This window comes from Curcuma longa, unplaced genomic scaffold, assembly GCF_044706935.1.
Source record: "Curcuma longa cultivar G26 ecotype Majalengka, Jawa Barat unplaced genomic scaffold, ITB_CL_G26_1.1 utg2798_np1212_758248_RagTag, whole genome shotgun sequence".
NCBI lineage: Eukaryota > Viridiplantae > Streptophyta > Magnoliopsida > Zingiberales > Zingiberaceae > Curcuma > Curcuma longa.
The window spans coordinates 240,716-266,175 of NW_027435600.1; the positions used below are offsets into that span (position 1 = coordinate 240,716).

Sequence of the window (25,460 nt, forward strand, 5' to 3'; positions counted from 1 at the left end):
AGCAAATTCCCTTGGTTTAATTAATTAATTAGCACCAACAAAATGGCATTGGCATACATATATAGAGCATTAGCATATGGCATGCCTGATCACCATGAATCTCCTCGGTGTAACAGTAAAAAGAAAAAGAAAAAGTAATATGAATGAGATGTGTGCAAACTTGACTTGAGTGTAAAAGGCAAGAAATAGAAAAGGAACTTTTGACCTACTGGCGGTTTTTACGATTAGCAATGTCTTCAAAGGAAGAACATACTGATCAGAAATCACGTAGTGCTTTTCCTTTAGTACTAGTGCAGGAGTTCATGCAGGGAAATCCATGCGTTTTTCTGTGCATGCCAGTTTTTCTTTTCAGTTAACTCAAACGCCATTTATATGATCATCACAATCTATATATTTCAAGTTTCTGTAGATGTCTGCAAAAAAAAAAAAAATCATCATGAAGCCATGCATTTCCACTGGGTATATATATTTATCAAGAGGAATATATATGTCCTAGAAGAGAAATTAAAAGACTAGCAACTACGTACTACGTATACTTAATTAGCTCATCCCTACCAAAGAACCTTAATTGACTCATCTGATTTAAAGCGTAATTATAGACTTTGGGTGTCAACAATGTAAAATAATATAATTCTTCATTCTATACTTTCTTTCTTTGGGTGTGTATATATATATATATATATGATACTTAGAGGAGTATATGTTCATGAATTATTGAAGTTACATTGGATGACACATTTAGTACTTTAGGATGATCTATATCGATCGTGGATGATGGGATATGTGTAATTCAAGGTTTCCAATTTACTACGTAACATATATAATTGAATGATCCATATGGTCTTATAAAGCTTGGAATGATAGGATGATTGACATGGATGATAAGGACTTTCATCCTAAGAGTATAAAGTGTAGTTCATTGAAGACGGACAAAGTAAGTCACCTAGATTTAATTTTATTAAGAAAATATGGGAATAAACCAGAGCATGTAATTAAGAGCATAGGAAGACTTAGAGATCAAAGCTAAGGAAGTGTATCCATGTGAGAATCTAGTTCAGGAGGATCTCTATTTTTGTATAGTGACTAGCTAGGAATGATAATCGGGATGACGATAAGATTGGTAGGGGTAACTTGACAAAATAAAAAGAGAAAAATTAAAAGGAAGAATATTAGATATGGGAGGCCTCAATGCTAGCTCTTTAAAGCTATGCTCGATTAGATTTAAAAAAATAAAATATATAATTAAAAAATAAAAAATAAAAAAATTAAAATAATCTAAAATTAAAAATAGATGTTTATTTAAATTAATCTAAAATTAAAATGAATATTAAAAAAAATAAATATAAATAATATTAAAATATAAAAAATTAGGGGCCCAATAAAATTGGGCCAAGGCATAAGCCTGGCTTATGCCTTAGCCGGCCCTGGTATGTTCCTCGGTAATATCTGTTTTCTAATGCAATTTCAACAAAAATTGGCGGGAGCAGATTTTTCCTTTTCTTATTCATGGCAGGCAGATTCTCAAAATTCCTGATCCATGAAGGTCCACGGATGCCTAAAGACTAATTCGGCGATGCTTTCTATACATATTTCGGCACCACCAGAAAGGATTTCATTGCTCCTAAGGTAACTTCCTTTGTTCATGAGATAACTTGCTGGATGATGAAATGATAAGTATAATGTCAGAGGACACAATACTTATCCAGGATGCTATTGGTGAGAAGATTGACAAATTCTTTCAATTATTAATTTTCTTTGATGTCTTTATTGTTGCATTGACAAAGGAAAACATATGTTAAAGTTGGTAATATTGTTTCCAAACAAAGAACAGCAGAATCTATTAGTTTGTAGGTTTTCTGTATAACGATGTGGATAAGATATTCGACGCAATGTCTGAACGGAACACTAATCCATATTGGCATATGCTGCTCCATCGGTTTGGTCGTCTCATCTTCAAGAAGTTGTTGGTTTTAGGTGTTGAAACTCAAAATTCAAGCACCATGTTCGGTTCTATGCTCCCATTATCTGCATAGTGATTACTGTCTACATATGAAGTCCCCCAACAACATCCTTTCATGTGTTCATAAGGAAAAGATGGGTGGTCTACTATGTACTCAAAGTACAACTATACTTAGATCCGTCGAGGATATCCTTGTGCTCTTACTTAGATCAAAAGCTATCAAGATAGATGGGAAGTGTTATTGGGCGACCCAATAGTCCAACGTTTCTAAATCAATCGTCCAATAATTCGTCCATTGAAAATAATTCATCTAATAATTTACCATAAGATTTGATACTTAAATATCTAAAAAATTACACAGGCACTCTACCATGCACCTTAACCCCGGAGGCAAATTTAGACTTACTTACGAAGTAAATGTAAGTTTGATTGCTCATAGTGCTACGCATAAATGAACAACACCGGCATAGAAAAGCTACGACATAATAATTTCTTAAAGATGCCAGTCAAATTTTCTTTTATTAAAATTTAATTATTTCCCCGTGCACCTGCACGCGAGCGTCGCATCAAACAAACAATGTCTAAAAATACGATTTTTTTTTAAAAATTATCCTTTTTCTATACGATTTGCACAGGCGTGCTGCACTAAATTGATAATCTAAAGAAGAAAAAAAAAATCCAGATTCAAAACATTTCATTGTTGTTCTAAACACCTACTGCATTTTCTCCTAACAATAAAATCTTCCCAGCTCATCGTCATTTATCCAAATCCGACTTGGCCACCACCACTGCTATAATTGGTCAACTTGGCTAAAATTGGCTAATTTGTCGATTCATCTCATACAATTTGGTACAACCACAATTATATCCAAATCTAATTTAATCTAATCTAATATATTTTTCCCCCTATTTTAAATAATATTGAAATTAATTTTCTTTCAACCTTACAGTCATTTTTGCGTATTTATTTATTTTTTAAATTTAAGAGGACATAAATGTTTACCTATTTTGATTTTTTTGTTAGAAGGAAAAAAATTATGTCCACGAAGGTGTATACTCTGTAACTCCGTGGCAAGCAGTTCAGCGCACGTGATCAAGAGATCAGACGCAACGCCCAGAACACCAAACACGAAGCCAATGCGTTGGACGCGATCTCGAAGATAAAAATGGCCTCTCGGCTGCTCCCGTTGCATTGCAAAAATCTGATTTTTACGACAAACACACACCGTGGTCTGCGCTGACGCTTGTCTTCTGGTAAGAGATCTCCGCCGGAATACTGCGGCCGGGGCGGTACCATGGCCGTGGATTTATCGAGTCTAGCGATGAAGCTGGGGATCTCTCAGCTCGGGACCTCCGATCATGCGTCGGTGGTGTCGATCAACATCTTCGTGGCGCTTATCTGCGCCTGCATCGTTATTGGCCACCTGCTGGAGGAGAATCGCTGGATGAATGAGTCCATTACTTCATTAATCATTGTGAGTCTCTGATTGTCTTCTGGTTTTTTTAGGTAATGTTCGAACTGTTTGTCACTTACTGTTTGGTCGGAGGCATGAGATGATTTAGGGCAGTTTTGAACGCAGGGACTGTGCACTGGCGCCGTAATCCGTCTCTTGACGAAAGGGAAGAACTCACATATTATGCTCTTCAGTGAAGATCTCTTCTTTATCTATGTGCTTCCGCCAATAATCTTCAACGCAGGGTACTTTTTATATTCTCTGTTCCAGTTTCACTTGTTAGTTTTACACCGGGGAAATGATTCGTATGTTTGTTTCTTTCATTTGAGTTTTGAGCTTCATAGTTTCGTTATGGTATGGGGCTTCCATCATGGGACTTGCAAACTGGGACAACCTGACATTTTAACAACCAAATCTATAGTTACTGATCTAGCTAATGTTGGAACCAGACATTAAAATATCGGTTCCACGATTATTAAACTTGCCAATTTCGAAGAAGAGACATCAAATAATAAATCTAATCAACAGTTCCAATAAAACACTACAATTTAAAATTAACTAAACCAAATCTCATTGTACTAAAATGAAGTTTAGCTCGTGTGGGCTTAATTCTGTCCTATCACACCTCAAGGGTACAATCAGTGTTGTCTTTGCTATCAGCATGATGGTGCATTGAGGTCTGTCATGTAAAAGAATATTGTCTTGAAATATTGAGAATAAGAATAAGAGGAGGACCCTAGAGAAGTCTCCACTTCCCTTGACCATGACTTTCTCTTTGATGCATAAACCTTTAGAAAGACTTTTCTTTTATAGAGAGCAAGTTTCACAAATAAAAATAATAATTAAATTAAACTGAATTAGGTTTGTAATTTGGAGATCTTTATATAAAAAACATTAACAAACCCCCTAAAATATTTTAAATTCAAAAGAATATAATAGTAAATAAAAAATTGCTTAATATTTTTACCACGCCACCAGTGATGTGCTTTGACAAGCATAAACTTTGTCTCTTACTTAGTACTAAAGCCTTGATTAGATTGAACAAGGTGAGCTAGGTCTTGAACTTTACCCCTCTTGCCCCTACTTTACTTAAGGCACATATAATATAATAATTTATGATGCAAAAGGTTGGTGCATAAATGACCTGTGTGCAATTAACTCTTTGATTTCCATAAGGACTAGGAGGGTCCAACTCCTAATTGTGATTCTATATAGCTACCCCATATAGAAGAGCCCCAACAAGAGATGTGTGGAGAAGTCACATCTCAAGGAAATTATTTTTGGGTCTCTTTCAAAATTTTTAAGAAACTCTTCTTATTTTAGTTCTATCTCAGATTACAACCAAATTACTATAGGAGCAAAGATGGAAGCTCTTTTAATCTGGAACTCATGCACATAGAGTTCGTTTACAGGCATTTTATATACGTACTCTCTAGGCTATCCAATTAGCTTATTATCCAAGGGTTCACCTATCAAAGTGATGTAGTGGTCACCATAAGAGACCACTCTTGGACAAAATCCTATTTCCCTCAGTTAATAAAGGATTTTAAACATTTAGTTGCTTCTATAGGGTAGTTCTGTATAACCTTCAGTAAGATCCTACTCCAGGACTTTAATCTTGTACTTTCACTTAAATAGGCAAACATTCTTTTCTACAGAAGTAAGAGATCAATATCATTAAACATTTAACATATATAAGTAACAATATATGCTCAAATTGCATGTCTAATTGCTTGCCCTCAAGTTTTTCATGTGTTATTAAAATATCACATACAAGAATCCCCACATTCCTATGATATAAAAATTTATCGTTCAAGGGTTCTAAACTGTAAAATGCTTATGTTTAATCATAGTTATCCATGAGATCTTTTCCAAAGGATTTTCAAAATAATGCATGCAAGTTATTAACTCTTTCATGCCTTATGGTGCATATAGGCTCTGTTCAATTTGTATCAAAGAACCATGCATTAAGCAGTTGATGATTATGAATCAATCATATCTTTGTAAACACCTTTTAGAGTTTTAATAATTAGTAAAAGTACTTTTGTATGCTGATAGTTTAGCGTTTATATCATGGGTCTCTGTTCAGAATGACGCCAAAGGCAAAGCAAGACCATCCTGGGATAACTATTTCATATAGCTTCAGTTTTATTATTTGTTTCATTTGTCTATTTGATTTTTAGGTTCTATACAGCTGATCCTACCGAGTGGGATTAGACTTGGTGTGGGATAAGACTTGGTTGTTGTTGTTGTTATTGTCTATCTAATTTTATCAATTTCAATGAATGTCCTTCAAATTTCAATTGAATTTCGTATATTGTTAAATGTTTGTTTTTCATGTCATCTTTCCTAAAAAGTAAGGATGCCAATATTGGAAATATTCTGTTGTCTCTTCTTCATAGGCATCATGATCTCAACAACCATGCCACTTCATATTACTTGCCATCTTGATTTCACATTATTGTTAAAGTATGTTTTGATTTCATACTTTCTAAAAGGTAAAATAGAAATTTATAATGCTCAGTTATGTTCTTCATTTACATGCCATCTAGAATCATGGTCTTAACACCTAAATACTGTAGCTGCTTATGCATCATTCTTGAATCATGTCCTCTATCTCTTGTGTGCAACTATATTCACTAAACTATATCAATGGGTATGTCAAAACATTTTTGAGAAAACTTGCCTTTGATGGATCAGGTTCCAAGTAAAGAAAAAACAGTTCTTCCGCAACTTCATGACAATTATGTTGTTTGGTGCAGTAGGGACATTGATCTCCTTTGTCATAATTTCACTTGGTAAGGGTAACATACCTAAACATGCATTTATTACATACATAAGTTCTTATAATTTGCATGGTTTGTACTATAAAGCAGAACTTTTTACTAGTAGAAAAGTTAATTCTGTCATCAACCATTTTGACATTGTGTCAATTTGTTAAAGTAGCTTCATATCTAAGTTGTAAAATGTATCTTTGTCATATGCATTGATTTAGTTAGACAATTACATGATTCTTGAGTTATTCCTCATTATCACTGACCATGAGGCACACCTTGAGGCACTATGAACATACTCTTTTGGAGTAATTAAGTTCTTTGATTGTTCTGATTCAACTGACCATGTGAGGCTGAAAATGCTCCCTCCTTATTGGGGTTGGGAATTTAGTATTCACAGATAGAAGTAACTAACTTTCATCAAATCCTCCCCATGTAAGATGGGGAGCTTTATTGTTTATGTAGGCTCTAGAACTTTCAGCAGGCGCAAGCCCTTGCCACTAATTACCTCTAAATAACAAATTTAGAGAAATTTGTATTAAGGAGCCAAATGTTATTGTCAAACATACAAGACATTCATGAGCATCATTCCAAAACTTATTACATGGAAAAGGAAAATTTGCAACATGTAAAAGTATGAAAACGTATAGTTGAAGTTGGTAATGGAAAAGTCTTAAGACAAATTTCATAATCTAAGCTTGAGCAATAGTGCAAATTGTGCTTAGCAGTGCTAGGCTTAGATTTAGGTGAACCTTCGCAATGGTTGTTCAGACGTGCTTAGAGGTTTAATTCGGATTGCTGTTATTTGCCTCCAATTGGTTTGTTTGCAGTTCAATTGATTCAACTAGTCCACTTTTTGTGCTTGGTTTGGGGGCCGATTCATGGGTCAAACTTGAACTTACCATGTGGTCACCTTTTATATCACCAAGTAGTCAAGTTGATTTCATGATTGGGCTGAATTTAATTAACTTAATCAAGTGATGATGTATAATTTTTCTATATTCCATTCCAAATGCCATCATTTATTATAAGGTAGGGATCTCAAAAGGAAGCATTTACGTGTGACTTCATTAGTATGATTAAAGCCTAACTTTTCCCTTCTTTTTTAATCAACTTTTTAATGAAGATTTAGGTGAACAACTCAACTTAGATAATTTAAGTAAATTAAATAAGTATAAAATTTATATTTTTATCGTAGAATTCAAACTTCAAAAATAGAACAAGCTTTAAATGAGATGCAAAATGGAAAAGTAGTTGAACCTGATGATATTCCGATAGAGGTATGGAAGTGGTTAGGAAAATAAAGTATTGAATGACTTACAAAGTTATTTAACTTGATATTGAAAACGAAAAAAAAAATCAAATCATTGGAGAGTAAGTACTCTAGTTCCCTTATATAAGAACTACGGAGATGTATAAAATTGTGTAAACATAGGGGTATTAAAATAATGAGTCATACTATCAAATTTTGAAAAAGAGTAATAAAAAAAGACTAAGGAAGTAGATTATTGTGATCGAAAATCAATTTGGATTTATGCTTAGAAGGTCGATAATAGAAGTTATACATCTTCTCAGACAATTAATTGAAAAATATTAGGAATAGAAGCAAGATTTACACATGATATTCATCGATCTAAAAAAATTTATGATAGAGTCTCAAGAGAAATTATATAGAAAATTCTAAAAAAAAGAGATGTTAGTATAACATATATTGAATTAATTAAGAATATATATAAGGATATAATGACAAGAGTGAAAACTTCAGGTTGATTAATCGAAGTGTTTCCTATAAAAAACAGAGTTACATTAAATATCAGCTCTAAGTCCCTATCTTTATATAATAATCATGAATGAACTCATTAGACACATCCAGAATATGATACTGTGGTGTTGTTGTTTATAGATGATATTGTTTTGGTGGATGAGACATGTGAAGGAGTAAATGTTAAACTCGAATTTTGACAGCAAATGCTAAAAATGAAAGGTTTTAAACTTAGTAGAGTAAAGATAGAATATATGGAATTTAAGTTTAGTAATATTAGACGTAATGAGACAATTGTTAAGATATGAGATGACAAGTTGTCTGTAACTGAGAGTTTTAAGTATTTATGATCATTTTTGCAAAAGGATGAAGGGATTGAGAGATATTTTACATATAATACAAGCAGAATGCTTGAAATGGAAGAGAGTGTCAGATGTTCTTTGTGATCTTAAAGTACCTCTAAGACTAAAAGGGAAGTTTTACAAAATTGTGATTAGACTGTTATGTTATATGGAACTGAATATTGGGTTATGACTCTAGCACATGAACAAAAAATGAGAGTTGCAGAGACGATGATGTGAAGGTGGATGTGCGGACATACAAGGATGGATAAGATAAGAAATGAAAATATTAGAGAGAAAGTTGGGACTGCACCTATCTAGAAAAACTTCAAGAAACACGTTTAAGATGGTACGAACATATACGTAGATGACTAATAGATGCTCTAGTTAGGCGATATGAAACTATGATAAATGTGCACATCAAAATAGGAAGAGGAAGATAAAAAAAGACTTGGTTAGCAACAATAAAACAAGATAAATTTATTTAAATATAAACAATGATATAGTAGGTGATAAAACTCAATAGTGTAGAATGATCCATATAGCCGACCCCACTAGTGGGATAAGGCTTAGTTATTGTTGTTGTTATTTTATTGTCGCGTATTGCTTGATAGTAATGACAAATGCAGTTAACTTGAAGCGATCCAATGGAAAATTTGAGTTTATATTTTTTTACTTAATTGCTAATGTTGAGTGAAAAATCAGTTTATCTAAATTTCATCCTAACATTCTAGTCCATATAGAATTTGGAAGTGAATTTCTCTAGAAACAAATTCATATTCTTGTTCTTTTCTTCACTTTTTAGGCTTATCACTGTGTTTATCAATTGCTTATCCCATCTGACTAGTCTATTTATAAATTTTAATTAACTGAAGCATTCGCTTGAGTTATGAAAATGACGAATAATTTTCTTTGTTTATCTCTGTTCTCTTACAGGCGCCATAGAATTTTTCAAAAAAATGAATATAGGTGAATTGGACATTGGAGATTATCTTGGTAAATAACCTTGCAGTGTACATTTTGTTTGATTGTATACATGTTTTGTTTAATTCCTCTTTATGTTGCCACTAGTATTCCCTTTTTGATGTCTTTTCTTGTTTATGCAGCTATTGGTGCAATCTTTTCTGCTACAGATTCTGTTTGCACTTTGCAGGTTCTCAACTCTAGCATATTATATTATGTAAGTGCCTTTGTTTAAGCTAACTGATGTTCGCAATTTATTACTTGAAAATCAGGTGCTCAATCAGGATGAGACACCTTTGCTTTATAGCTTGGTGTTTGGTGAAGGAGTTGTAAATGATGCTACATCAGTGGTGCTTTTTAATGCAATTCAGAAATTTGATCTAGTTCATGTTGACTACACAGTAGTGTTGCAGTTTGTTGCAAACTTCTTTTATCTGTTTTTAGCAAGCACCTTGCTTGGAGCAGTTGTAAGTTCTGACCCAATTTACTATGGATGTATTTATTATGTTATAGTTTTTCTGATATTTTAACTCTCTTTGCAGGCAGGATTGCTGAGTGCTTACATTATTAAACAGTTGTATTTTGGAAGGTATGAAAAAACATCAACAGTTTTTCTTTTGGTCTCTACATTTTCCTCATGTTTACTATTCTCTGTATAATGTAGCAGCGCCATAAATAATTAAAGGACAATAATAGTTCATACAGAACTACGAATAATATTGCAGCAGCATAGACCATTAAAGTTAAACTAAATGTCTGTGGTGTTTTTGTTTTCTGCAATTGATGTAAATGATAAAAATGAAGCATTTCAATTTTTTTTCCATTGATCTATCATCTCTCACATTTGCTTTCGATTGTTATCCAGACATTCAACAGATCGTGAAGTTGCTCTTATGATACTTATGGCTTATCTTTCTTATATGCTGGCTGAAGTAAGTTTATCACCAAACATGTCTTGTGCTGAATTTGTTTGTGATAAGATTTAGCTCATCAATTGTAAATTAATTTGTCATTGCAGTTGCTGGATTTTAGTGGTATTCTTACCGTATTCTTTTGTGGAATAGTAATGTCACACTATACCTGGCATAATGTAACGGAGAGCTCTAGGGTCACTACAAAGTACATGATTTTTGTGCTTCTTCTATCAGCACAAGTTGCTTTAACTTGTCTCTTGACCAAGCTTTTATCAGTCAGTTTGAGCTCTTTCTTGGTTGTCTTTTCAGGCATGCCTTTGCAACGTTGTCATTTATTGCTGAAATTTTCCTTTTCCTTTATGTTGGAACCGATGCATTAGACATTGAGAAGTGGAATTTTGTCAGTGGCAGGTTTGTTATATTTTGATCATGTTTTGTGTATGTGCTATAACTGATTACAAAAACAAAAAGTGTGCATGAATATTACTATCTTCTTTGCCAACTATTTTGTTATTTATGTCTCAATTTGATATTGCTGCATGGTAATCAATAATTTATTTTAAAGAAATTTCGTTATCAATTTCACATGTTGTGGATCCACTGAAATCACTAGGTTTTCGTGATTAATGTACTATAAATTTAAAACTGGAAAATTGGTCTTAGAAAACATTTTAATCTAAATTAGAAATATATTTTTTAAAAGTTCTAGATTTTGTAAAAGAGATCCTCTTGCATATGAGAGTAAGTTAGCTAAGATAATTCTAAAGTGGTACTTCTCTTATTTGCACTGTAGGATGATTTGGTAGAACTTTAATTTAATTATTTTATTTTCTAATTTATAAGTTAGTTTATTTTTAATTTAATCAGGTCTTTAGGTATAGGGTTATTTCTTTATTTGAACAATTTTAGTTTGTTTTCAATTTGTTAGTGTTCAATTCCTTAAAAGGGAGACACTAACCCACGGTATCTTTGCATAATAAAGGTTTCTCTTTGTGAGATTTTCTTTCTTCTGTGAATATTTGTTCTTCATGCTACATCAAGTAGGATCAAATCTATTTAAGATTTTATCTGTGTTAGTGCTGAAACAATTTGATATCAGAATCAAATTCTTTCATGTTCAATACTCTTCCTTACCTACACCACTTCATCCTAATTCCTCCTTGTTCCCTTCTTCCATTTCAATCCTTAAGTGCTATTTGCGAGAAGGCATCCCCGAACGACCTCCTCATTAGCCTTCACCACTAGTGTTTCTCTTCCTGTTCTCTAACCCTCTTGATGTCACCTACCTCCTATTACCTCACCATCATATCGCATGCCCATCATCCCTTCCCATCACCTTTTTTGTTCTTTCTTGTTCTCACTATCTCCATTTGCTACAAGCCATTTAGGCAACCAAAATACTTTCTCCATCCTCATGATTCGTTAACACAACTATCTACTCACAAAGATACCCATGCCCTTGGTCCCTCTCATTTCTCACCAACCATCATGTCCTTGCATGCAAATCTTGCGTGGGTTGTTTTTGCATGACAACACCTTCATACGCTAAAGCCATTCACCTCCATCCCTATAAACTCTATCCCTCCTTTGGCCATCACCTCTTGCTACTAGTTGTCTTCCTATCGGTTGCCTACCAACTACTCCATCTGCCACAACAAATCAACAAGCAACTCATTGTTGTGCTCTTCCTTCTATAAGCATGCCTCCTTTTGTCCGCACCATATAATCATGTTGGATTCTTGACCCACAACCATAAGTAAGAAAGCAGATGATTTCTTCATAGCAGAGGGGGCTCCTCAGTTATTGATACTCTAAAATCTATTTCGTGGATCTCACTTGTTGAAAAAATTAAAATGAAGTTATTAAGTGAGAACCAATAGAGTTGTCAAATTGGTAAAGTTGGCTACAATTAGACTTGACTTAGCATGACATAAGTCATGCCATACCAAACCTGAGCCCTAAATAAGTTCGGGTCAAGGGACACCTATGCAACCCATGTGTTGGGTTATGGATTGGGCATGATGTGGTTCCATGCTGTGCTTACCTAACAATAACCTTGGTTGAATTTGGCCCATATCTTTTTTCAACCAAATTATAATTTATAATAATATTTAATTATAAATATTTTTTTAACTTGAAATATTAAATATTTTAATTATTATTTAACAATATTATTATTTTTAATAATAAATAAATAATTTTAATTTTAAGTGTTTTTATTATTTTTAATAATTAAAAATAATCGGGCCTAGGTCATGCTGGTCACAATTCGATTGCCCCTAGCTAAGGCTCCAGCCAGGTCGTGGTTCTTGCACTTTAGTTTTTCACATTACTTAAATTTGAAATTTTCACACTTCAGTTTTACACACTTCTCAATATTGCTTAGATTGATATGATTAGAGGAAACACAATCATTGCTACTGCATGTATGAATGATGTAGCTTTTAGGAAGGTCTGTTAAACCAATCACACTTATGAAGACGACGAGCTTAGATTAATGAAAATGAGAGCAAACTATATGAATAGTTTTAATGAATATTGTCCCCAATACATATATAACTCATGGATAACAGACACCCTAGCTCATAATCCCATACCCCTATGTTTAGAGACGAATTAGATCACTTCCCTTCCTCAATACCCAGAATCAATCAATATAGGCCTAGACATGACAAGGAGGATGCCATTAGTTTTGACTGAAATTGTGCCATAATAGTTTTTTTATTAGTTAATTGAGATAAAAAAAAGTTATGCTGATTGGTATGCTATGATCTCTACCAAGCCAGCATTATTGAGGAAATGAAAGCTCATTAGAGCAGCTTAAAATTTTTGGCAAGTGCTCAAATCAACCTAGCCCAATATGGGCAACCACTTATCAAACATTGGCCTGAAAAGAGAATGTAAATTCATAGAAAGATACATTCCAAAACATTTTGCTGATGAACTATACTATAAATGGATAAGTCTAAAATATTCATACTTTGTGTTGCATGATACTAATCTCAGCTTGAATAATTGCACTAGCATTGTGATATTAGGGAAAATCTAGGTGTACCCTTGTTCAAAATGATCTAGGCCACAAAAATTCAAATAGAAGGTATATTATCTTCACTTACTAGGTGAGGCCTACCATAAAACTATCAAAACTGAAGATTGTTTTAAGCATATGAAATCCTACTATAAAGAAATATAGGGAATACTACTCTACACTTTAAATAACACATACCAAAGACACACAAAATCAAGTTGAAAAAAGTAAATTATGTACTTTAGAGGCAATATTTGGAGCCTTTAGTTTACTTAAATCCCAATAAACTTTGGTTGATGCATACAGTTTATCTCTAAATGTATCCTTTGTTAATTTAAAAGCATGCCTATAAATTTTAATGGGATTTTTGTAGTCTCACCTAGTGGTCTTTTTGTTGATTATAATGAACCATTAATTGAACCACAAGACCTAAACCTTAGAAAATTCCCTGATGAATTAACCCTAGAGAAGATCCAAATGATTAAGGATTATTCTAGAAGATGCCTTTGACCTTAAAAGATACCCTAATGATATGATCTTCAAAGAGTTTTTATTAACTTGACTTCTTCGAAGAACAATCAATATGTTGCTAACCATGACTTAGGTAGATTATAACTTGTTTGTGCAACCTAGAAATATAGAAAGGAATAGTAAATAAAAAGAATGCATGACATCTATTTGATAATTAAGAAATCAATTAAAATTTTCATTAATAGATGTCCTTTTGTGGCTATTTATAACTCTAAAATTTGTTTGCTTAAGATAATTTTCTTATCTAGTACTTACCACGACATTGATATTTCTACTAAGCTAGTATAAGGAGCATGCGTCATTAATAGGAACAAAATTATACTGAATTATTATTATTTTATTATTACACTCATACACTACATAGACTAAAAGAGCTTCATATAAATGCGTTCATTAATCTACGCAATCTCATAATTAGTATTCATTCCACTCTTAGCCTGAGCAATAGTGATTTTTGTCAATATTTATCTTACTTATCTCAACATTTGTTCAATTTTTGAATTAGTGGATTTGTTAATTTATTAGTAGACATTCAAACCTTCATTTTTACATGCAGACTTTGTTATATATCATACTTCTTTGCATTTGGTACTGGTGATATGGTCCTTAGTATTGACACTGGATGATTATTGTGGAGATGGACATCTTGCTCCATAATTAGTCGTGGCATTTTTTATTTGGAGAGAGCGACTAAAACTGAAGAGAATAAAGTAGGCACAATTAGTTCTAAGAACTACAATACATCAATTTCTCATTCATTAGAAACGTTGACAAAGGAGACTTAATGAAAAATCATGCTAAACAAAGGCAAAAAAAATTTTCCTTACATTTGGATACCATGACCCAAGAAAATTGCAGATAACTTGCCTAGAATTGGTATCTCCTTGGTAGGAAGAATAGTCCAAATTAAGAACTTAACTTCTAAAAGGATTATTTTGCTAATTCCTCTTGTCAAGGAGGGTAGGTTATTTAAGGTAGTTTTAAATTGGTAATTGTCTTCTTATTAGGATTGTAAAATAGTTTTTGTGGAACTTTAATTTAATTTGTTTATTTTCAAATTTTTAATTTAGTTTATTTCTAGTTTGATTGATTTCTTTTAGATTTTACATTTTTCTTTCATTATATCTTTCATTTATTTGCAACTTTAGTTGGATTAGAGTATATAAAAAAGGATGTCAAGCTTAAAAATCTTTGCATAACAAAATTTCATGTCACTTTGGATTCTGTGACATTGTTTATTTCTTCGTGTGGATTGTTTATTCTTCATGTTACATCAAGTGGAATGAGAACGTTAATTTACTTCCAGGCTATATCATCGTATCTGAACATGTCATCAACCTAATGTGTTATATCTATTATATTAAAAATTATATGTACAAAGTTAAAGTAAATACCACCATCAGAGGAGACTGCAAACTGTATACTGAGTTATGTCCAGGGGACACTAATAAAAATTTGTAATTTACTAATGATCCTCTTTCACTCTGTATGTATATGGATAATTACTTTATTGTGAATATCTATTAGCAATGCATCCTTGCATCAAATTCATATATTTGTATATAGAGTGCTTTAGAATTGTTGATTTTGATGATGCTTAATTGTGAGGATGTATGTTACTATACATTATTTTAATACATTGTCTTATTTGCTGCAGTCCCTTTGTTCAGTATCTATCTTTAGAAATGCTTAATCAGAGGCATTAATATATTGTCTGCATTGGTTTACTACTGCAATACACTTGATTCCCTGGGTAACTTAATATTTGCACTGTTATACAGCCCTGGAAAATCCATTGGTGTGAGCTCAATTCTTCTAGGTTTGGTATTGGTCGGAAGAGCCGCCTTTGTCTTTCCACTATGTTTAGTTTCCAACTTTAAAAAACCTCAGAATCAAAAAATTTCCTTTAAGCAACAAGTGAGTATTTCTTCTGTGTTTTCTCACTAAACTTATTTTATGAACTTTCAATATCTATCCTTTTTGAACGTACATCACTTATCCACAGGTTATAATTTGGTGGGCTGGTCTTATGAGAGGCGCTGTGTCAATCGCACTTGCTTATAACAAGGTCAACATGATTAATGACCACTTTCTATAGAAGCAGCATTTTTCTGTAGATTCATTATTATACTGACTGTATATTAGGCAGTACTGTTTTTATGATTTTAGAACAAGTGATCTTCTTCTATTGTTTTTCGTTTTATGAAAGCAAAAGCAACTGCGATGGACAATGACTCAATCTGAATGATAGCTATAATACACGAGAAAGTGATGGTTGAGGCGTTGCTATATCTTCATACTTTAATATTTGTGTTTATAATCATCCATCCGTAAGTTTGTTATATCATATTTGAACTTGTTTATGGGAAAATTAGATAACAACCTAGAATGAGGGGAAAACAGTACACATCCTATAGTCTTGTTTTAGTTGTGTTCTTGTCGCCTTTATTAGTTGGATGATTGTTGAGGGAATTTACATTACATTTATGACCACACACAGAGAAATACATGCATAGGGTCCAAGTACTCTGCCATACAATTATTCGTGCCTCGTGCCATGCCACAATTGCTCAACAAACCTTTAATCTTTATGCTGATAAAGTGTTGATGCTTTTGCAGTTCACCAAATCTGGCCATACTCAACAGCGTGGAAATGCTTTTATGATCACCAGTACCATCACAGTTGTTCTTTTCAGTACAATGGTAAGACTTCTGTTTCATGGTATCGTGGTGCTAGTCACTTCTAATTGGCTACAATAGCATGTCATAGCTCAATTGTCGCACCATCTATTTATTATAATAAGCATTAGGTTTTGCACTCAAGGAATATTACCATTCTCTCAAGTTTGTGATATCTGATTATAAGTTTCATTACTTTTTTTGGAATTTCTTCTGAAGGAGGTTGCCATTCTAACAGAATGCGATTATGATTGCTCATGTCAAAGTGAAAGTTCTGTTGTACTCTGCAATTTTGGTTTATGATTTCTCATTTCATTGGAGCTTTTATTGAGATTAGTAGTCAGAAATTTATCTATGTTCTTTTGGAGATGATTTTTGTGAGAATAGTATATAATGTTGAGCTGAATTGTTCTTTTGACTGTGTTAACAATATAAATATATGTATTAGTCCCTTTCCCATCAGCTCAAACTCTTGGGATAAATGGTTATCCAAGCAACTTTAACATGCTACAGAAGAGAAGATCGAGAGTTTGAATCCCATCTATGTCAAAAAACAAAAATCTAATATGTGTTGGGAGGTCTAGATCAATTAAGTTAAATACCCCATCACCACCCACACATGAAGGGGGAGTGCTAATAATATAGATATATAAATTGATCCCTTAAACGGTGAACACCAAGAAGATTTGAATTATCTTTCCTGAAATGAGTGTTGAAACCTATATCTCTGATCTTACCATATTAAGTCACATCATTTACTGTATTTTCTGCAATTGATTTTGTGCTGATATCTCCTCATTTTGCTAGGTGTTTGGTTTGATGACGAAGCCTCTTATTTACCTCTTGCTGCCTCCAAGCTCTAAACACCTCACCAGATCTCACAGCATCTCTTCTGAGCCATCAAGTCCAAAGTCCTTCCTCGTTCATCTGCTTGACAATGGACAGGGATCTGAGGTTGAAACAGGGCAACCTGTGCCTCGTCCAACAAGTCTTCGCATGCTTCTGACAGTGCCAACCCGCTCTGTTCATCATTACTGGCGCAAGTTTGATGACGCCTTCATGCGCCCAGTGTTTGGTGGCCGAGGTTTTGTTCCGTTTGTTCCTGGTTCACCTGTTGAGCGCACTGTCAATGACTGGGAGTAAGCCTAGAGCTAGAGGATCACTTTGCTGGTAGTAGTTCATCTACTTGGTTCTTCAGGGAAGACGATCAGATGAAAACCAACTGTGGAGATTTCTTGATTTATCGTGTGAAATCCTAGCTTTAGCACTAGAGCTTGTATATGGAGAAGTTCATGATATCGGAGTGAATCTCATCAGCACTCTGTATTTATTTTGTACCATGATCATCTATTTTGTATCAATTACTATTATAATCTGTAGAAGTGTGTATATCCATCACTCCAAAAGAAACCGATCGACTCACATGGAGTTGTTTTCTTGTATGTTCTACCTTTTTGTTAGTTGAGTTTCTGAAGCTGCAAACATATTACTGTACTATGAGATTGGCAATCACTTATCTATGTTTAATTGTGCGAAAAGTGGCAACTCCCCGCTCCATTTGTTTGTTCCTTTTGTGTGTGTGCAAAGTGGTTCTCTCCTGAAAAAGTTTCTTCAGAGACGAGATTCCTGTGAGTAGTGGTGATGCATTTGGGCTAAAGCCATCTTAGCTTCTACCAATATCCATGCTTCCTTTTACCGGAGCAAACATTGTTGAATTGGTGTAACATCAGTTTTGATTCGTTAGGTCATAAGGAGAAAAGAGTTATCTTGAATTTTGAATCTTCAAACTATATTTTACTCAGACTTTCTCCATCTACCAACTCAAAATTCTTGTTGATTTTTTTTGTCAATGCCGTCGAATTTTTCTGTCGGTCAAGACTCACTGTACAATAATATGTATTTGATACTTGCACACAGTATCAAAGACATCAAAACTGTTTTATCGAACTCAATCATCCTTTGTCAAACACATCAAAATCATTTGATCAAACTTAATCACCCTTTGTCAAACACAACAAAACTATTTGATCGAACTCAACTATTTTTTGTCAAACACATCGAAACAATATAATTTAATCGAACCACCAACATATGATTCTTTCATTGTACCCTATCTAGGGCCATTATAGTAGATTATCTTCTCCTCCCTAGTGGACTTGCCTTCAAAGTCAAAATCATATGTAAATTCTTATATTTGAGTGATTATATGATTTTTTTCATTACCATATTGTCAAATCTTGATTTTTTTTCTATTTTTTCACTATCTAATCTTATCAAATCTTTAATAATCTTGGAGGTGATTGGTCCGGTCCTATGGAAACTTTTTATCATTCATCATGGTAAATTCAGAAAGTTTATCATTCATCGTGATAAATTTAAAAGTACAGATGAATGTTAACGGATAATCCAACATCAAGGATGGTTCGAACACCACGGGCGTATCTATGGTTCACTATCTAATCTTGATGTGTGTTGTTGCTAGACTTGCATTGCTTTCTATTTATGGGCTGGCCCATTTAGCTTTGTGTGGGTTGGGCACTAAATATTTCATTATGGGTCGTGCCAAGCTTGACCCGTAATGACACACAGCCATCCAACATGAGCAAGTTTTTGTGTCCCTATTGGCTCGGACTGTAAACCAGAAATATTTTTTTAATAATAAAAAATAGAAAATATGAATAATTCAAAAAAGAGATACCATTATTTTTAAAAAAAATCAGAAAATAGAAGAAAAGAAAAAAAGAAAAACCATATGTATGTATAAAAAAATAAAAATTAGAAAAATAAAAAGTATGAATTTGATTAAATGATTATAATTTTAAGACGTTGAGTGTGTATAAAATTACAATCCCAGACATAGTTTTCAAATACATTCGCATTTTGAACTCTAATTACGATGCAATATAAGATGATTTCTCTTGTGGGTTGAAAATTTTAGAATGTTGATTGCTGAAAGATAAAATATTATGCTTTCGAATTTATCACTTTCATCATCTTTAACATTGATCAAGATATTTGTGCTCGAAATTTATCCTATCGATCATCTTTTCAAATTAAACATTTCAAACAAACTGAATATGAATTAAAAAAACACAAAAGATGGATGCGCCCAGCGAAGCTTCCCTGGTGACTGCTGAACACCACTTTCTTCTCCTCCCAATCTCCAACCCTCCTCCTTTTACTTTTCCCATCCTCCTCCTCCCTCCTCTGCCTCTCTCATCATCATCTTTTGCATGCCCCGAAGCAGCTGCCTCCCTTGGAGACTGAGACGGCGCAGTGCCCAATGCGCTTTCGTCTCTGCCTCGGCCCTTCGCTCACATATGACCTCCACTGCGAGTTTTTCAAATAATATCCTTTAATACAGAAGCTTCCTCGATAACCTGCTCTGCGCTACATCCCTTTACCCCTTTAATTTATTCTCTTCAAATATCTCGGAGTTGCAGATAGTAGATCGTCACTGTGATCGACAAAGCTACCTACCTACCTACCAACTTCTATCCTTCCCCCTCGTTCCTCTTCTTTTCGCTTGGCCCTAGTCCAAAAGCAAGGAAGAAACTCCGACATCTTTTTTTTTTTTTTTTTTTGCTAATTCCTTTACAGGTGTGGAGATAGATAGAACCATGCAGCTGTATGTATGTATATATGTTGGTGAGTGATCTGCATGGTATTCTGTACCTTCATCTTGATGTTAATGACAGTATCTAGCTCGGTAGGTTGATCGATTGCCATGGCCCATGTCAATTAAATGCTCGTTTTATTTTTCCAACCTGCGAGCACAGTCCAGAAAGGATGTAACTACTCTACTGGCCGTACCAGTTAAGAAACGAAGCGACAAACAAAGGAGCTACTAGGCTTGGTCCGTCCTTGGAGATAGATTCTGAAGATCCAGGGAACATCTTTTAACTAATCAATAAACGAACATGCACTCCTAGGGCCGTATAAGTGTGTCTTATTTATCTAAACAATCTGATATATACATATTGGTGAAATTAAAATAGCTTTAATGAATTAGTGAAAGAGTTTGATAGACTAAAATTAGCTAACTTAAATTATTGTTTTATTTAAAAAAAACAATGGTATTGAAATTATTATTTCAACCAAATGCAATTCATTGAATTAAATAATTTAAAAAGAAAGAAAATGTCCAATATCTAAGTTTTATACAGAATTAATTGTGTTTATTAAACAATAAATACCGATTATATCAAAATAGGTATTTATGTATATTTTTATAAATAAATTATTGCGTCCAGTCGAATTGTTTTACTAAATATCCTAATAGAATAAATTTTTTTGATTTAAATTGTTTCACAAAACATAATTTCTTTGAAAATTTGGTTAGAAAAAGAAGAGGGGTTTAATCTGGAAACCTTAGAACAGGATTCCATTTGAGTAGTTGCCTAATCTTCAATTCTCCATGGCTGTGGTGTGTTGCATGTTGTGATGCCTCTTATTTTCTTTGTTTCAACTTAAATTCGATTGATCTTAATTTTAGTAGATTAACCTTGGAACAAGGAATCTCAAAATTCGTCAATAATGATCTGAATTAAACCATGCATGTATACTTGTCTTGTCTTCAAATCCAATTCCTATAATCAGAGAATTTGGAACCTTACTCATGTGTTTCCGCTAGCACTGAGGGCTCATGCACAAATGGAACATATCGATCGTCTACTTTGAGCAAGATTAGTTGTGTGTTTGGCGGCCGCTCGACTGCAGTCTTGTGTGCAAAATTGATGCAATGTGCGATACATATAGATATATATAAACCTGCAGCCTCATTAGTGCTTTCTTTCTTTGGAAGACAAACCTCCATGGCGTACGTAATCTGCAGCTTCATGTTTCTTTCTGGAGTAGTCGTTAGCATCAAGGTGCATTCGTTAAATGTTCAAGAATTCCTTTACTGGCTGATATAAAGCAGGCGAAGAAAAGAATGTACGTAAGAGTCCATGAATATAATCAATTGCTAGGCCGGCCAGTTTCCATTTGGAGCTTTCTAAAGTACATGGCTTTAGGAGTGAATAAAATTTTGATTCGGCCGAAATAACTACGTGCTCAACCCTATTACAAGAAAATTTTATCACAGCCAGTTCAGTTCCTGAATGCTCATTTTTCACAGCCAGTTCAGTTCCTGATTTCCATGTTCATTTGTGTTTTTTTTCATCAGTAATAATCCATCCTGTACTACAATTAACCATGAAGTGGCCGGATTTTCTTCCTCGGTAATCCAATATTGTACTGTGGTTCCTGGACATGTTGTGCTTGGTTTGGTTATTTGATCGCTCTGGGTTCTCACTGATGCTTGAAGGTTGGAGCTTAGCTTGGTTTCATTGGATCAAACATGAACTTCTGCGAGTGCTAACATCTGTATTTCTCTTTTTCACAGTTCAGTACTGATTACAAGGGCTGAGTTTGATCTATATATAAATTTTGTTTAATTTATTGCAGGCGATCGAACGAACAATTGTTCATCCTATTGCTTCTCAAGAAAAGGGAAACAAAACCAAAATTAAGATAGCTCCAACAACAAAAGGCATTCCCATCTCAGCTAATGTTTCAAGCAGCAGCTAAAGTTTAGTGGTTAATTAATTACGACACACAACTCCAACTCAATCGCTTAATTATTTGAGCATGAGCCTGGTGAGATATATAGAACTGCACCAATATAATTAACCTCATCCGTAGGACAAGTTCCTAGCTTGTGGCATCGCCATCATGGGGCTGATCATCTCCATGCCAAGCGGAGCTCTCCTCTGCGGCGACGGGCGGTCGTGCTTCAACGCCGACGATGACGATCCATCGTACTTCTTCTCGTCGGCAGCGGTGAGGGTGCCGTCCAGGGAGAGCATGGGCTTGGTCTCGTAGACGTTGGCCATGGGATTCACCTCGATGCCGGCTTCGATCACGGGCAGTGCCATGTGAAGAAGCTGGTCGCACTTGGACGACGGCTCTTGGTCAACACTGCTCGGTCCGAGCGCGCCGCCCCAACCCAGCAATGGGCTCCTCCCATTGACATTGACATTAATGCAAGGGCTGTGCCTCTTGGACTTGCCTAAAATTATGGATTCGGCACTGCTGTTGGGGCTAAAATTGAAGCTATGATCTAAATTATGGTGATCCAATTGGTCTCCCGACCCATATAAGTGGAGGTCTTGGAGAGAAGGGAAGCTCATGGAGGAACTCAGCTCCTTGATTGGGGCACCCAACTGGCTGTCAGTCGCCATCGCCGGCCCTTTGAAGCTGCCGCCGGAGTTGACCATGCTCTCGGCGGCAAGAGCTTTACACGCTCTATCTAGTATGCTCTGCATGTACTTCCCGTGCGCCTCGATCCTCATTTGAAGCAATTTTTGCACCTAAAACACCAACATATATATTTGATTAATAATATTCTACAAGGAATGCAAGAAAATCATTATGTAATAATGAGCACGATGATAAGAGAGATCGATATTAATTATCTACAATATATGTTTAGTTTTTTTTTTTTGAAATTTCGACACTGATATATATATATATCTTGCCTCTAACTGTTCATGTAGTCTCCTTTGAACTTCCATCTGCATCATGTGCATGTTCCTGAAATATATGTTTGTGTGTGTGTATATATATATAAACACCAAAAAAATTAATTGAACTAAAAAAATTCAAGATAGAATTTACTCGTTCATGTTACGACCCATCATTGATGAGGAAGCTGCGTTTCTGTGTAGATCTACCGTAGCTATACCAGCAAAGGCAGCGCATGTACAGATAATTAAGTAACTGAATTAATCATCAAGGTTAAGTATTTAAGGCAAAAAAGGCATGAGATGGTAGGTAATTAATAATTATTCTCACAATTCCTGAAAGAATTATGATCATTGGGATCCTTGTGAGGTTGCTTCCCGAGCCGAAATTTCTGCAAAATAATATGAAAAAAATCATCAACAACAAATTAATAAAGCGACATGCATGCAAAAGAATGAAGAATAATCAAGTACCTGAAGGTGGCTCTTGAGGTGGTAGAGAGTGAGGCCCTTCACACCCATAACTCTCATGATGGTTTTCGGTGTCGCCTCTACAACACCAAAAGAATGCAATCATAACTAAAGTCACTCTGAGAAAAAAATGGATTAAAAAACGCATCGTATAGTTAATACTGTCGGGTCCTCCGAGCTGGGTAACGGCATCAACGAAGCGGTCATGGAGCTCGACGGTCCACCGGAGGCGCGGCTTGGGATCGGTGGTGAGCACGAGGCCGGAATCGCCCTGGACGCACACGGAAGGAGGCCTCTCGTGGGAGGATGAATTCATAGTTGTCGCCTTCTTGGAAGGGAACATTCTTACAATTCCTATTTCCTAATTTCTTTTTCTTTCCTCCTCCCTCTCTCTCTTTCTGGATAATTTTAATCTAAAAATCTCTCCAGTTGCAGTGAATTGGGAAGAGATTCAAGAACAGAATTGGAATAGGGTGCTGCCTCGGCCTCCTCGGCTGCTGCTGCTGCTGTTTGTTGCTGTTGCCCTCAGCTCTCTCTTTCTCTTGGGAGGGAAGGAAGGCACGGTGTGAAGTTATTCCTGAACCTGCAGCATAAAACTTAAAAGCCACCTACTTGAAAGTTGAAACCCTACTTTGCCAAAAGATGCGTGGAGAATGGAGAGAATAAAACGTCGTTATTAGGCTATATATTAACTAATATCATTGCGGTCAGTAAAAGATTTTTTTTTAATAAGAAGAAAAAAAATAAGGAAGAGTTCAGACCCCAAGGCAATCTCATATCAGCAGCGTTGGCATTTTGAGTTGTAGTTTATGTTTACAAGTGGAGCAATCAATGATGTTCATCTCATGGCTGTCTCTTTTTATTTCTATTCGATCCTTAATAATTTAAATATATATTTTTTCGATGTGTCGTCCTTGTTAAGTCCTTGCTTGCATTCCGAGATGGCAAATCGAGTACAGACTGATTTGATATTGTCACTGTGTGTTGTTTGTTTAGGTAGCACGAAATCATTGGATGCTTAGTCAACACTTGATGCCTGGAAACATGATAATCAAGGAAACACTTGCAAGCATGCGACAACTTAATTCTAAATAGGATCGAATGTGTCGAAGAGCTAGAATCATCGGTTACGTTTCGTATTCTAATTAAACCATTGTTAGTTTGAGGAAACGTAGCACAATATAATTTCTACGCGCTCACAGTCGGCCAAAGATGATCATTATCTCCTTTTCAGTCTTTATTTTGTGATGAAGAAAACGTTTAACATTTTCTCGGATCACAGGGGGATTTGATGCTCTCTTCTTTGACCATGCAGCCAAAGATGCTGCTGGAATTGCGTGAGGAGAAGGTTGTAAAATTACTCGCTGTGTTAACAATGGGAGATTGTTCTGATTAAGCTGTCTCAAATAAATAATTTAATTTTAATTACTCGAGGTGGTCTGCTAATTTATTATTAATCAAATGCATGAGGAGTTGTTAATTTATCAAGCTGATAAAGTCCTTAAAAATTGTTAGTAACGTATTCAGTTTAAAATTGTTTTTTATCATAATTGAGAGCACATTTTATGCACATTAATTATTCACCTGTGTCCTATTCCCCCTCTTAAGAGGTAACACTATGCCACTATGCTACCCACCATCGATCGACCATGCACTCTCATGTTGGATTCTTTGCTTTGCCCTTGCATGTCATATTGTTGTTCCATTGTATTGTTTAGAAGTAATTAATATTGTGTTATTTTTCTTGATATATTGTTGTTGTCATTGTTAGGATCCGTGCAAGTTAGAGATGTAAGGGGGTGAATAATTTTATTCGCTTCTTCTCGATTTCATATGTTCGTCTATAATTTGTTAGTATGCAGCAGAAGTAAAATACAACAAACTAATGTAAACACATGCACAACACAAACCATTTTATTTGGTTCATCGTTTTCTAAAGCGACTACACCCAAGATCTAGTCATATAGTGAACCATTTCTACTATCCTTCTCCTTTGCAGATATCTTTCGGAAACGGAGAAGTCTTTTACAATTTATTCTTATCAAGAAACAAGCAAATACAAAGATAAAATGGAAAT

At 34.6% G+C, this 25,460-nt stretch overlaps 2 protein-coding genes across 2 annotated transcripts; one reads left to right on the forward strand and one right to left on the reverse strand.

Annotated features, from left to right (window-relative positions):
* Nucleotides 1-3,146: 3,146 nt before the first annotated feature.
* On the forward strand, nucleotides 3,147-17,944 carry LOC141820163 (sodium/hydrogen exchanger 1-like). The gene is made up of 14 exons (XM_074707437.1): nucleotides 3,147-3,435; nucleotides 3,541-3,659; nucleotides 6,115-6,212; nucleotides 9,228-9,287; nucleotides 9,398-9,444; nucleotides 9,527-9,721; nucleotides 9,797-9,843; nucleotides 10,120-10,186; nucleotides 10,273-10,373; nucleotides 10,478-10,579; nucleotides 15,509-15,644; nucleotides 15,733-15,795; nucleotides 16,347-16,430; nucleotides 17,214-17,944. The coding sequence occupies exons 1-14, from the start codon at nucleotides 3,256-3,258 to the stop codon at nucleotides 17,547-17,549; spliced, it is 1,635 nt and encodes a 544-aa protein (XP_074563538.1). The 5' UTR covers nucleotides 3,147-3,255; the 3' UTR covers nucleotides 17,550-17,944.
* Nucleotides 17,945-21,860: 3,916 nt separating this feature from the next.
* LOC141820214 (myb family transcription factor IPN2-like) lies at nucleotides 21,861-23,919 on the reverse strand. The gene is made up of 6 exons (XM_074707500.1): nucleotides 23,546-23,919; nucleotides 23,387-23,463; nucleotides 23,244-23,304; nucleotides 23,067-23,127; nucleotides 22,928-22,982; nucleotides 21,861-22,759 (listed from the first exon to the last, which is right to left on the reverse strand). The coding sequence occupies exons 1-6, from the start codon at nucleotides 23,724-23,726 to the stop codon at nucleotides 22,082-22,084; spliced, it is 1,113 nt and encodes a 370-aa protein (XP_074563601.1). The 5' UTR covers nucleotides 23,727-23,919; the 3' UTR covers nucleotides 21,861-22,081.
* Nucleotides 23,920-25,460: the final 1,541 nt, after the last annotated feature.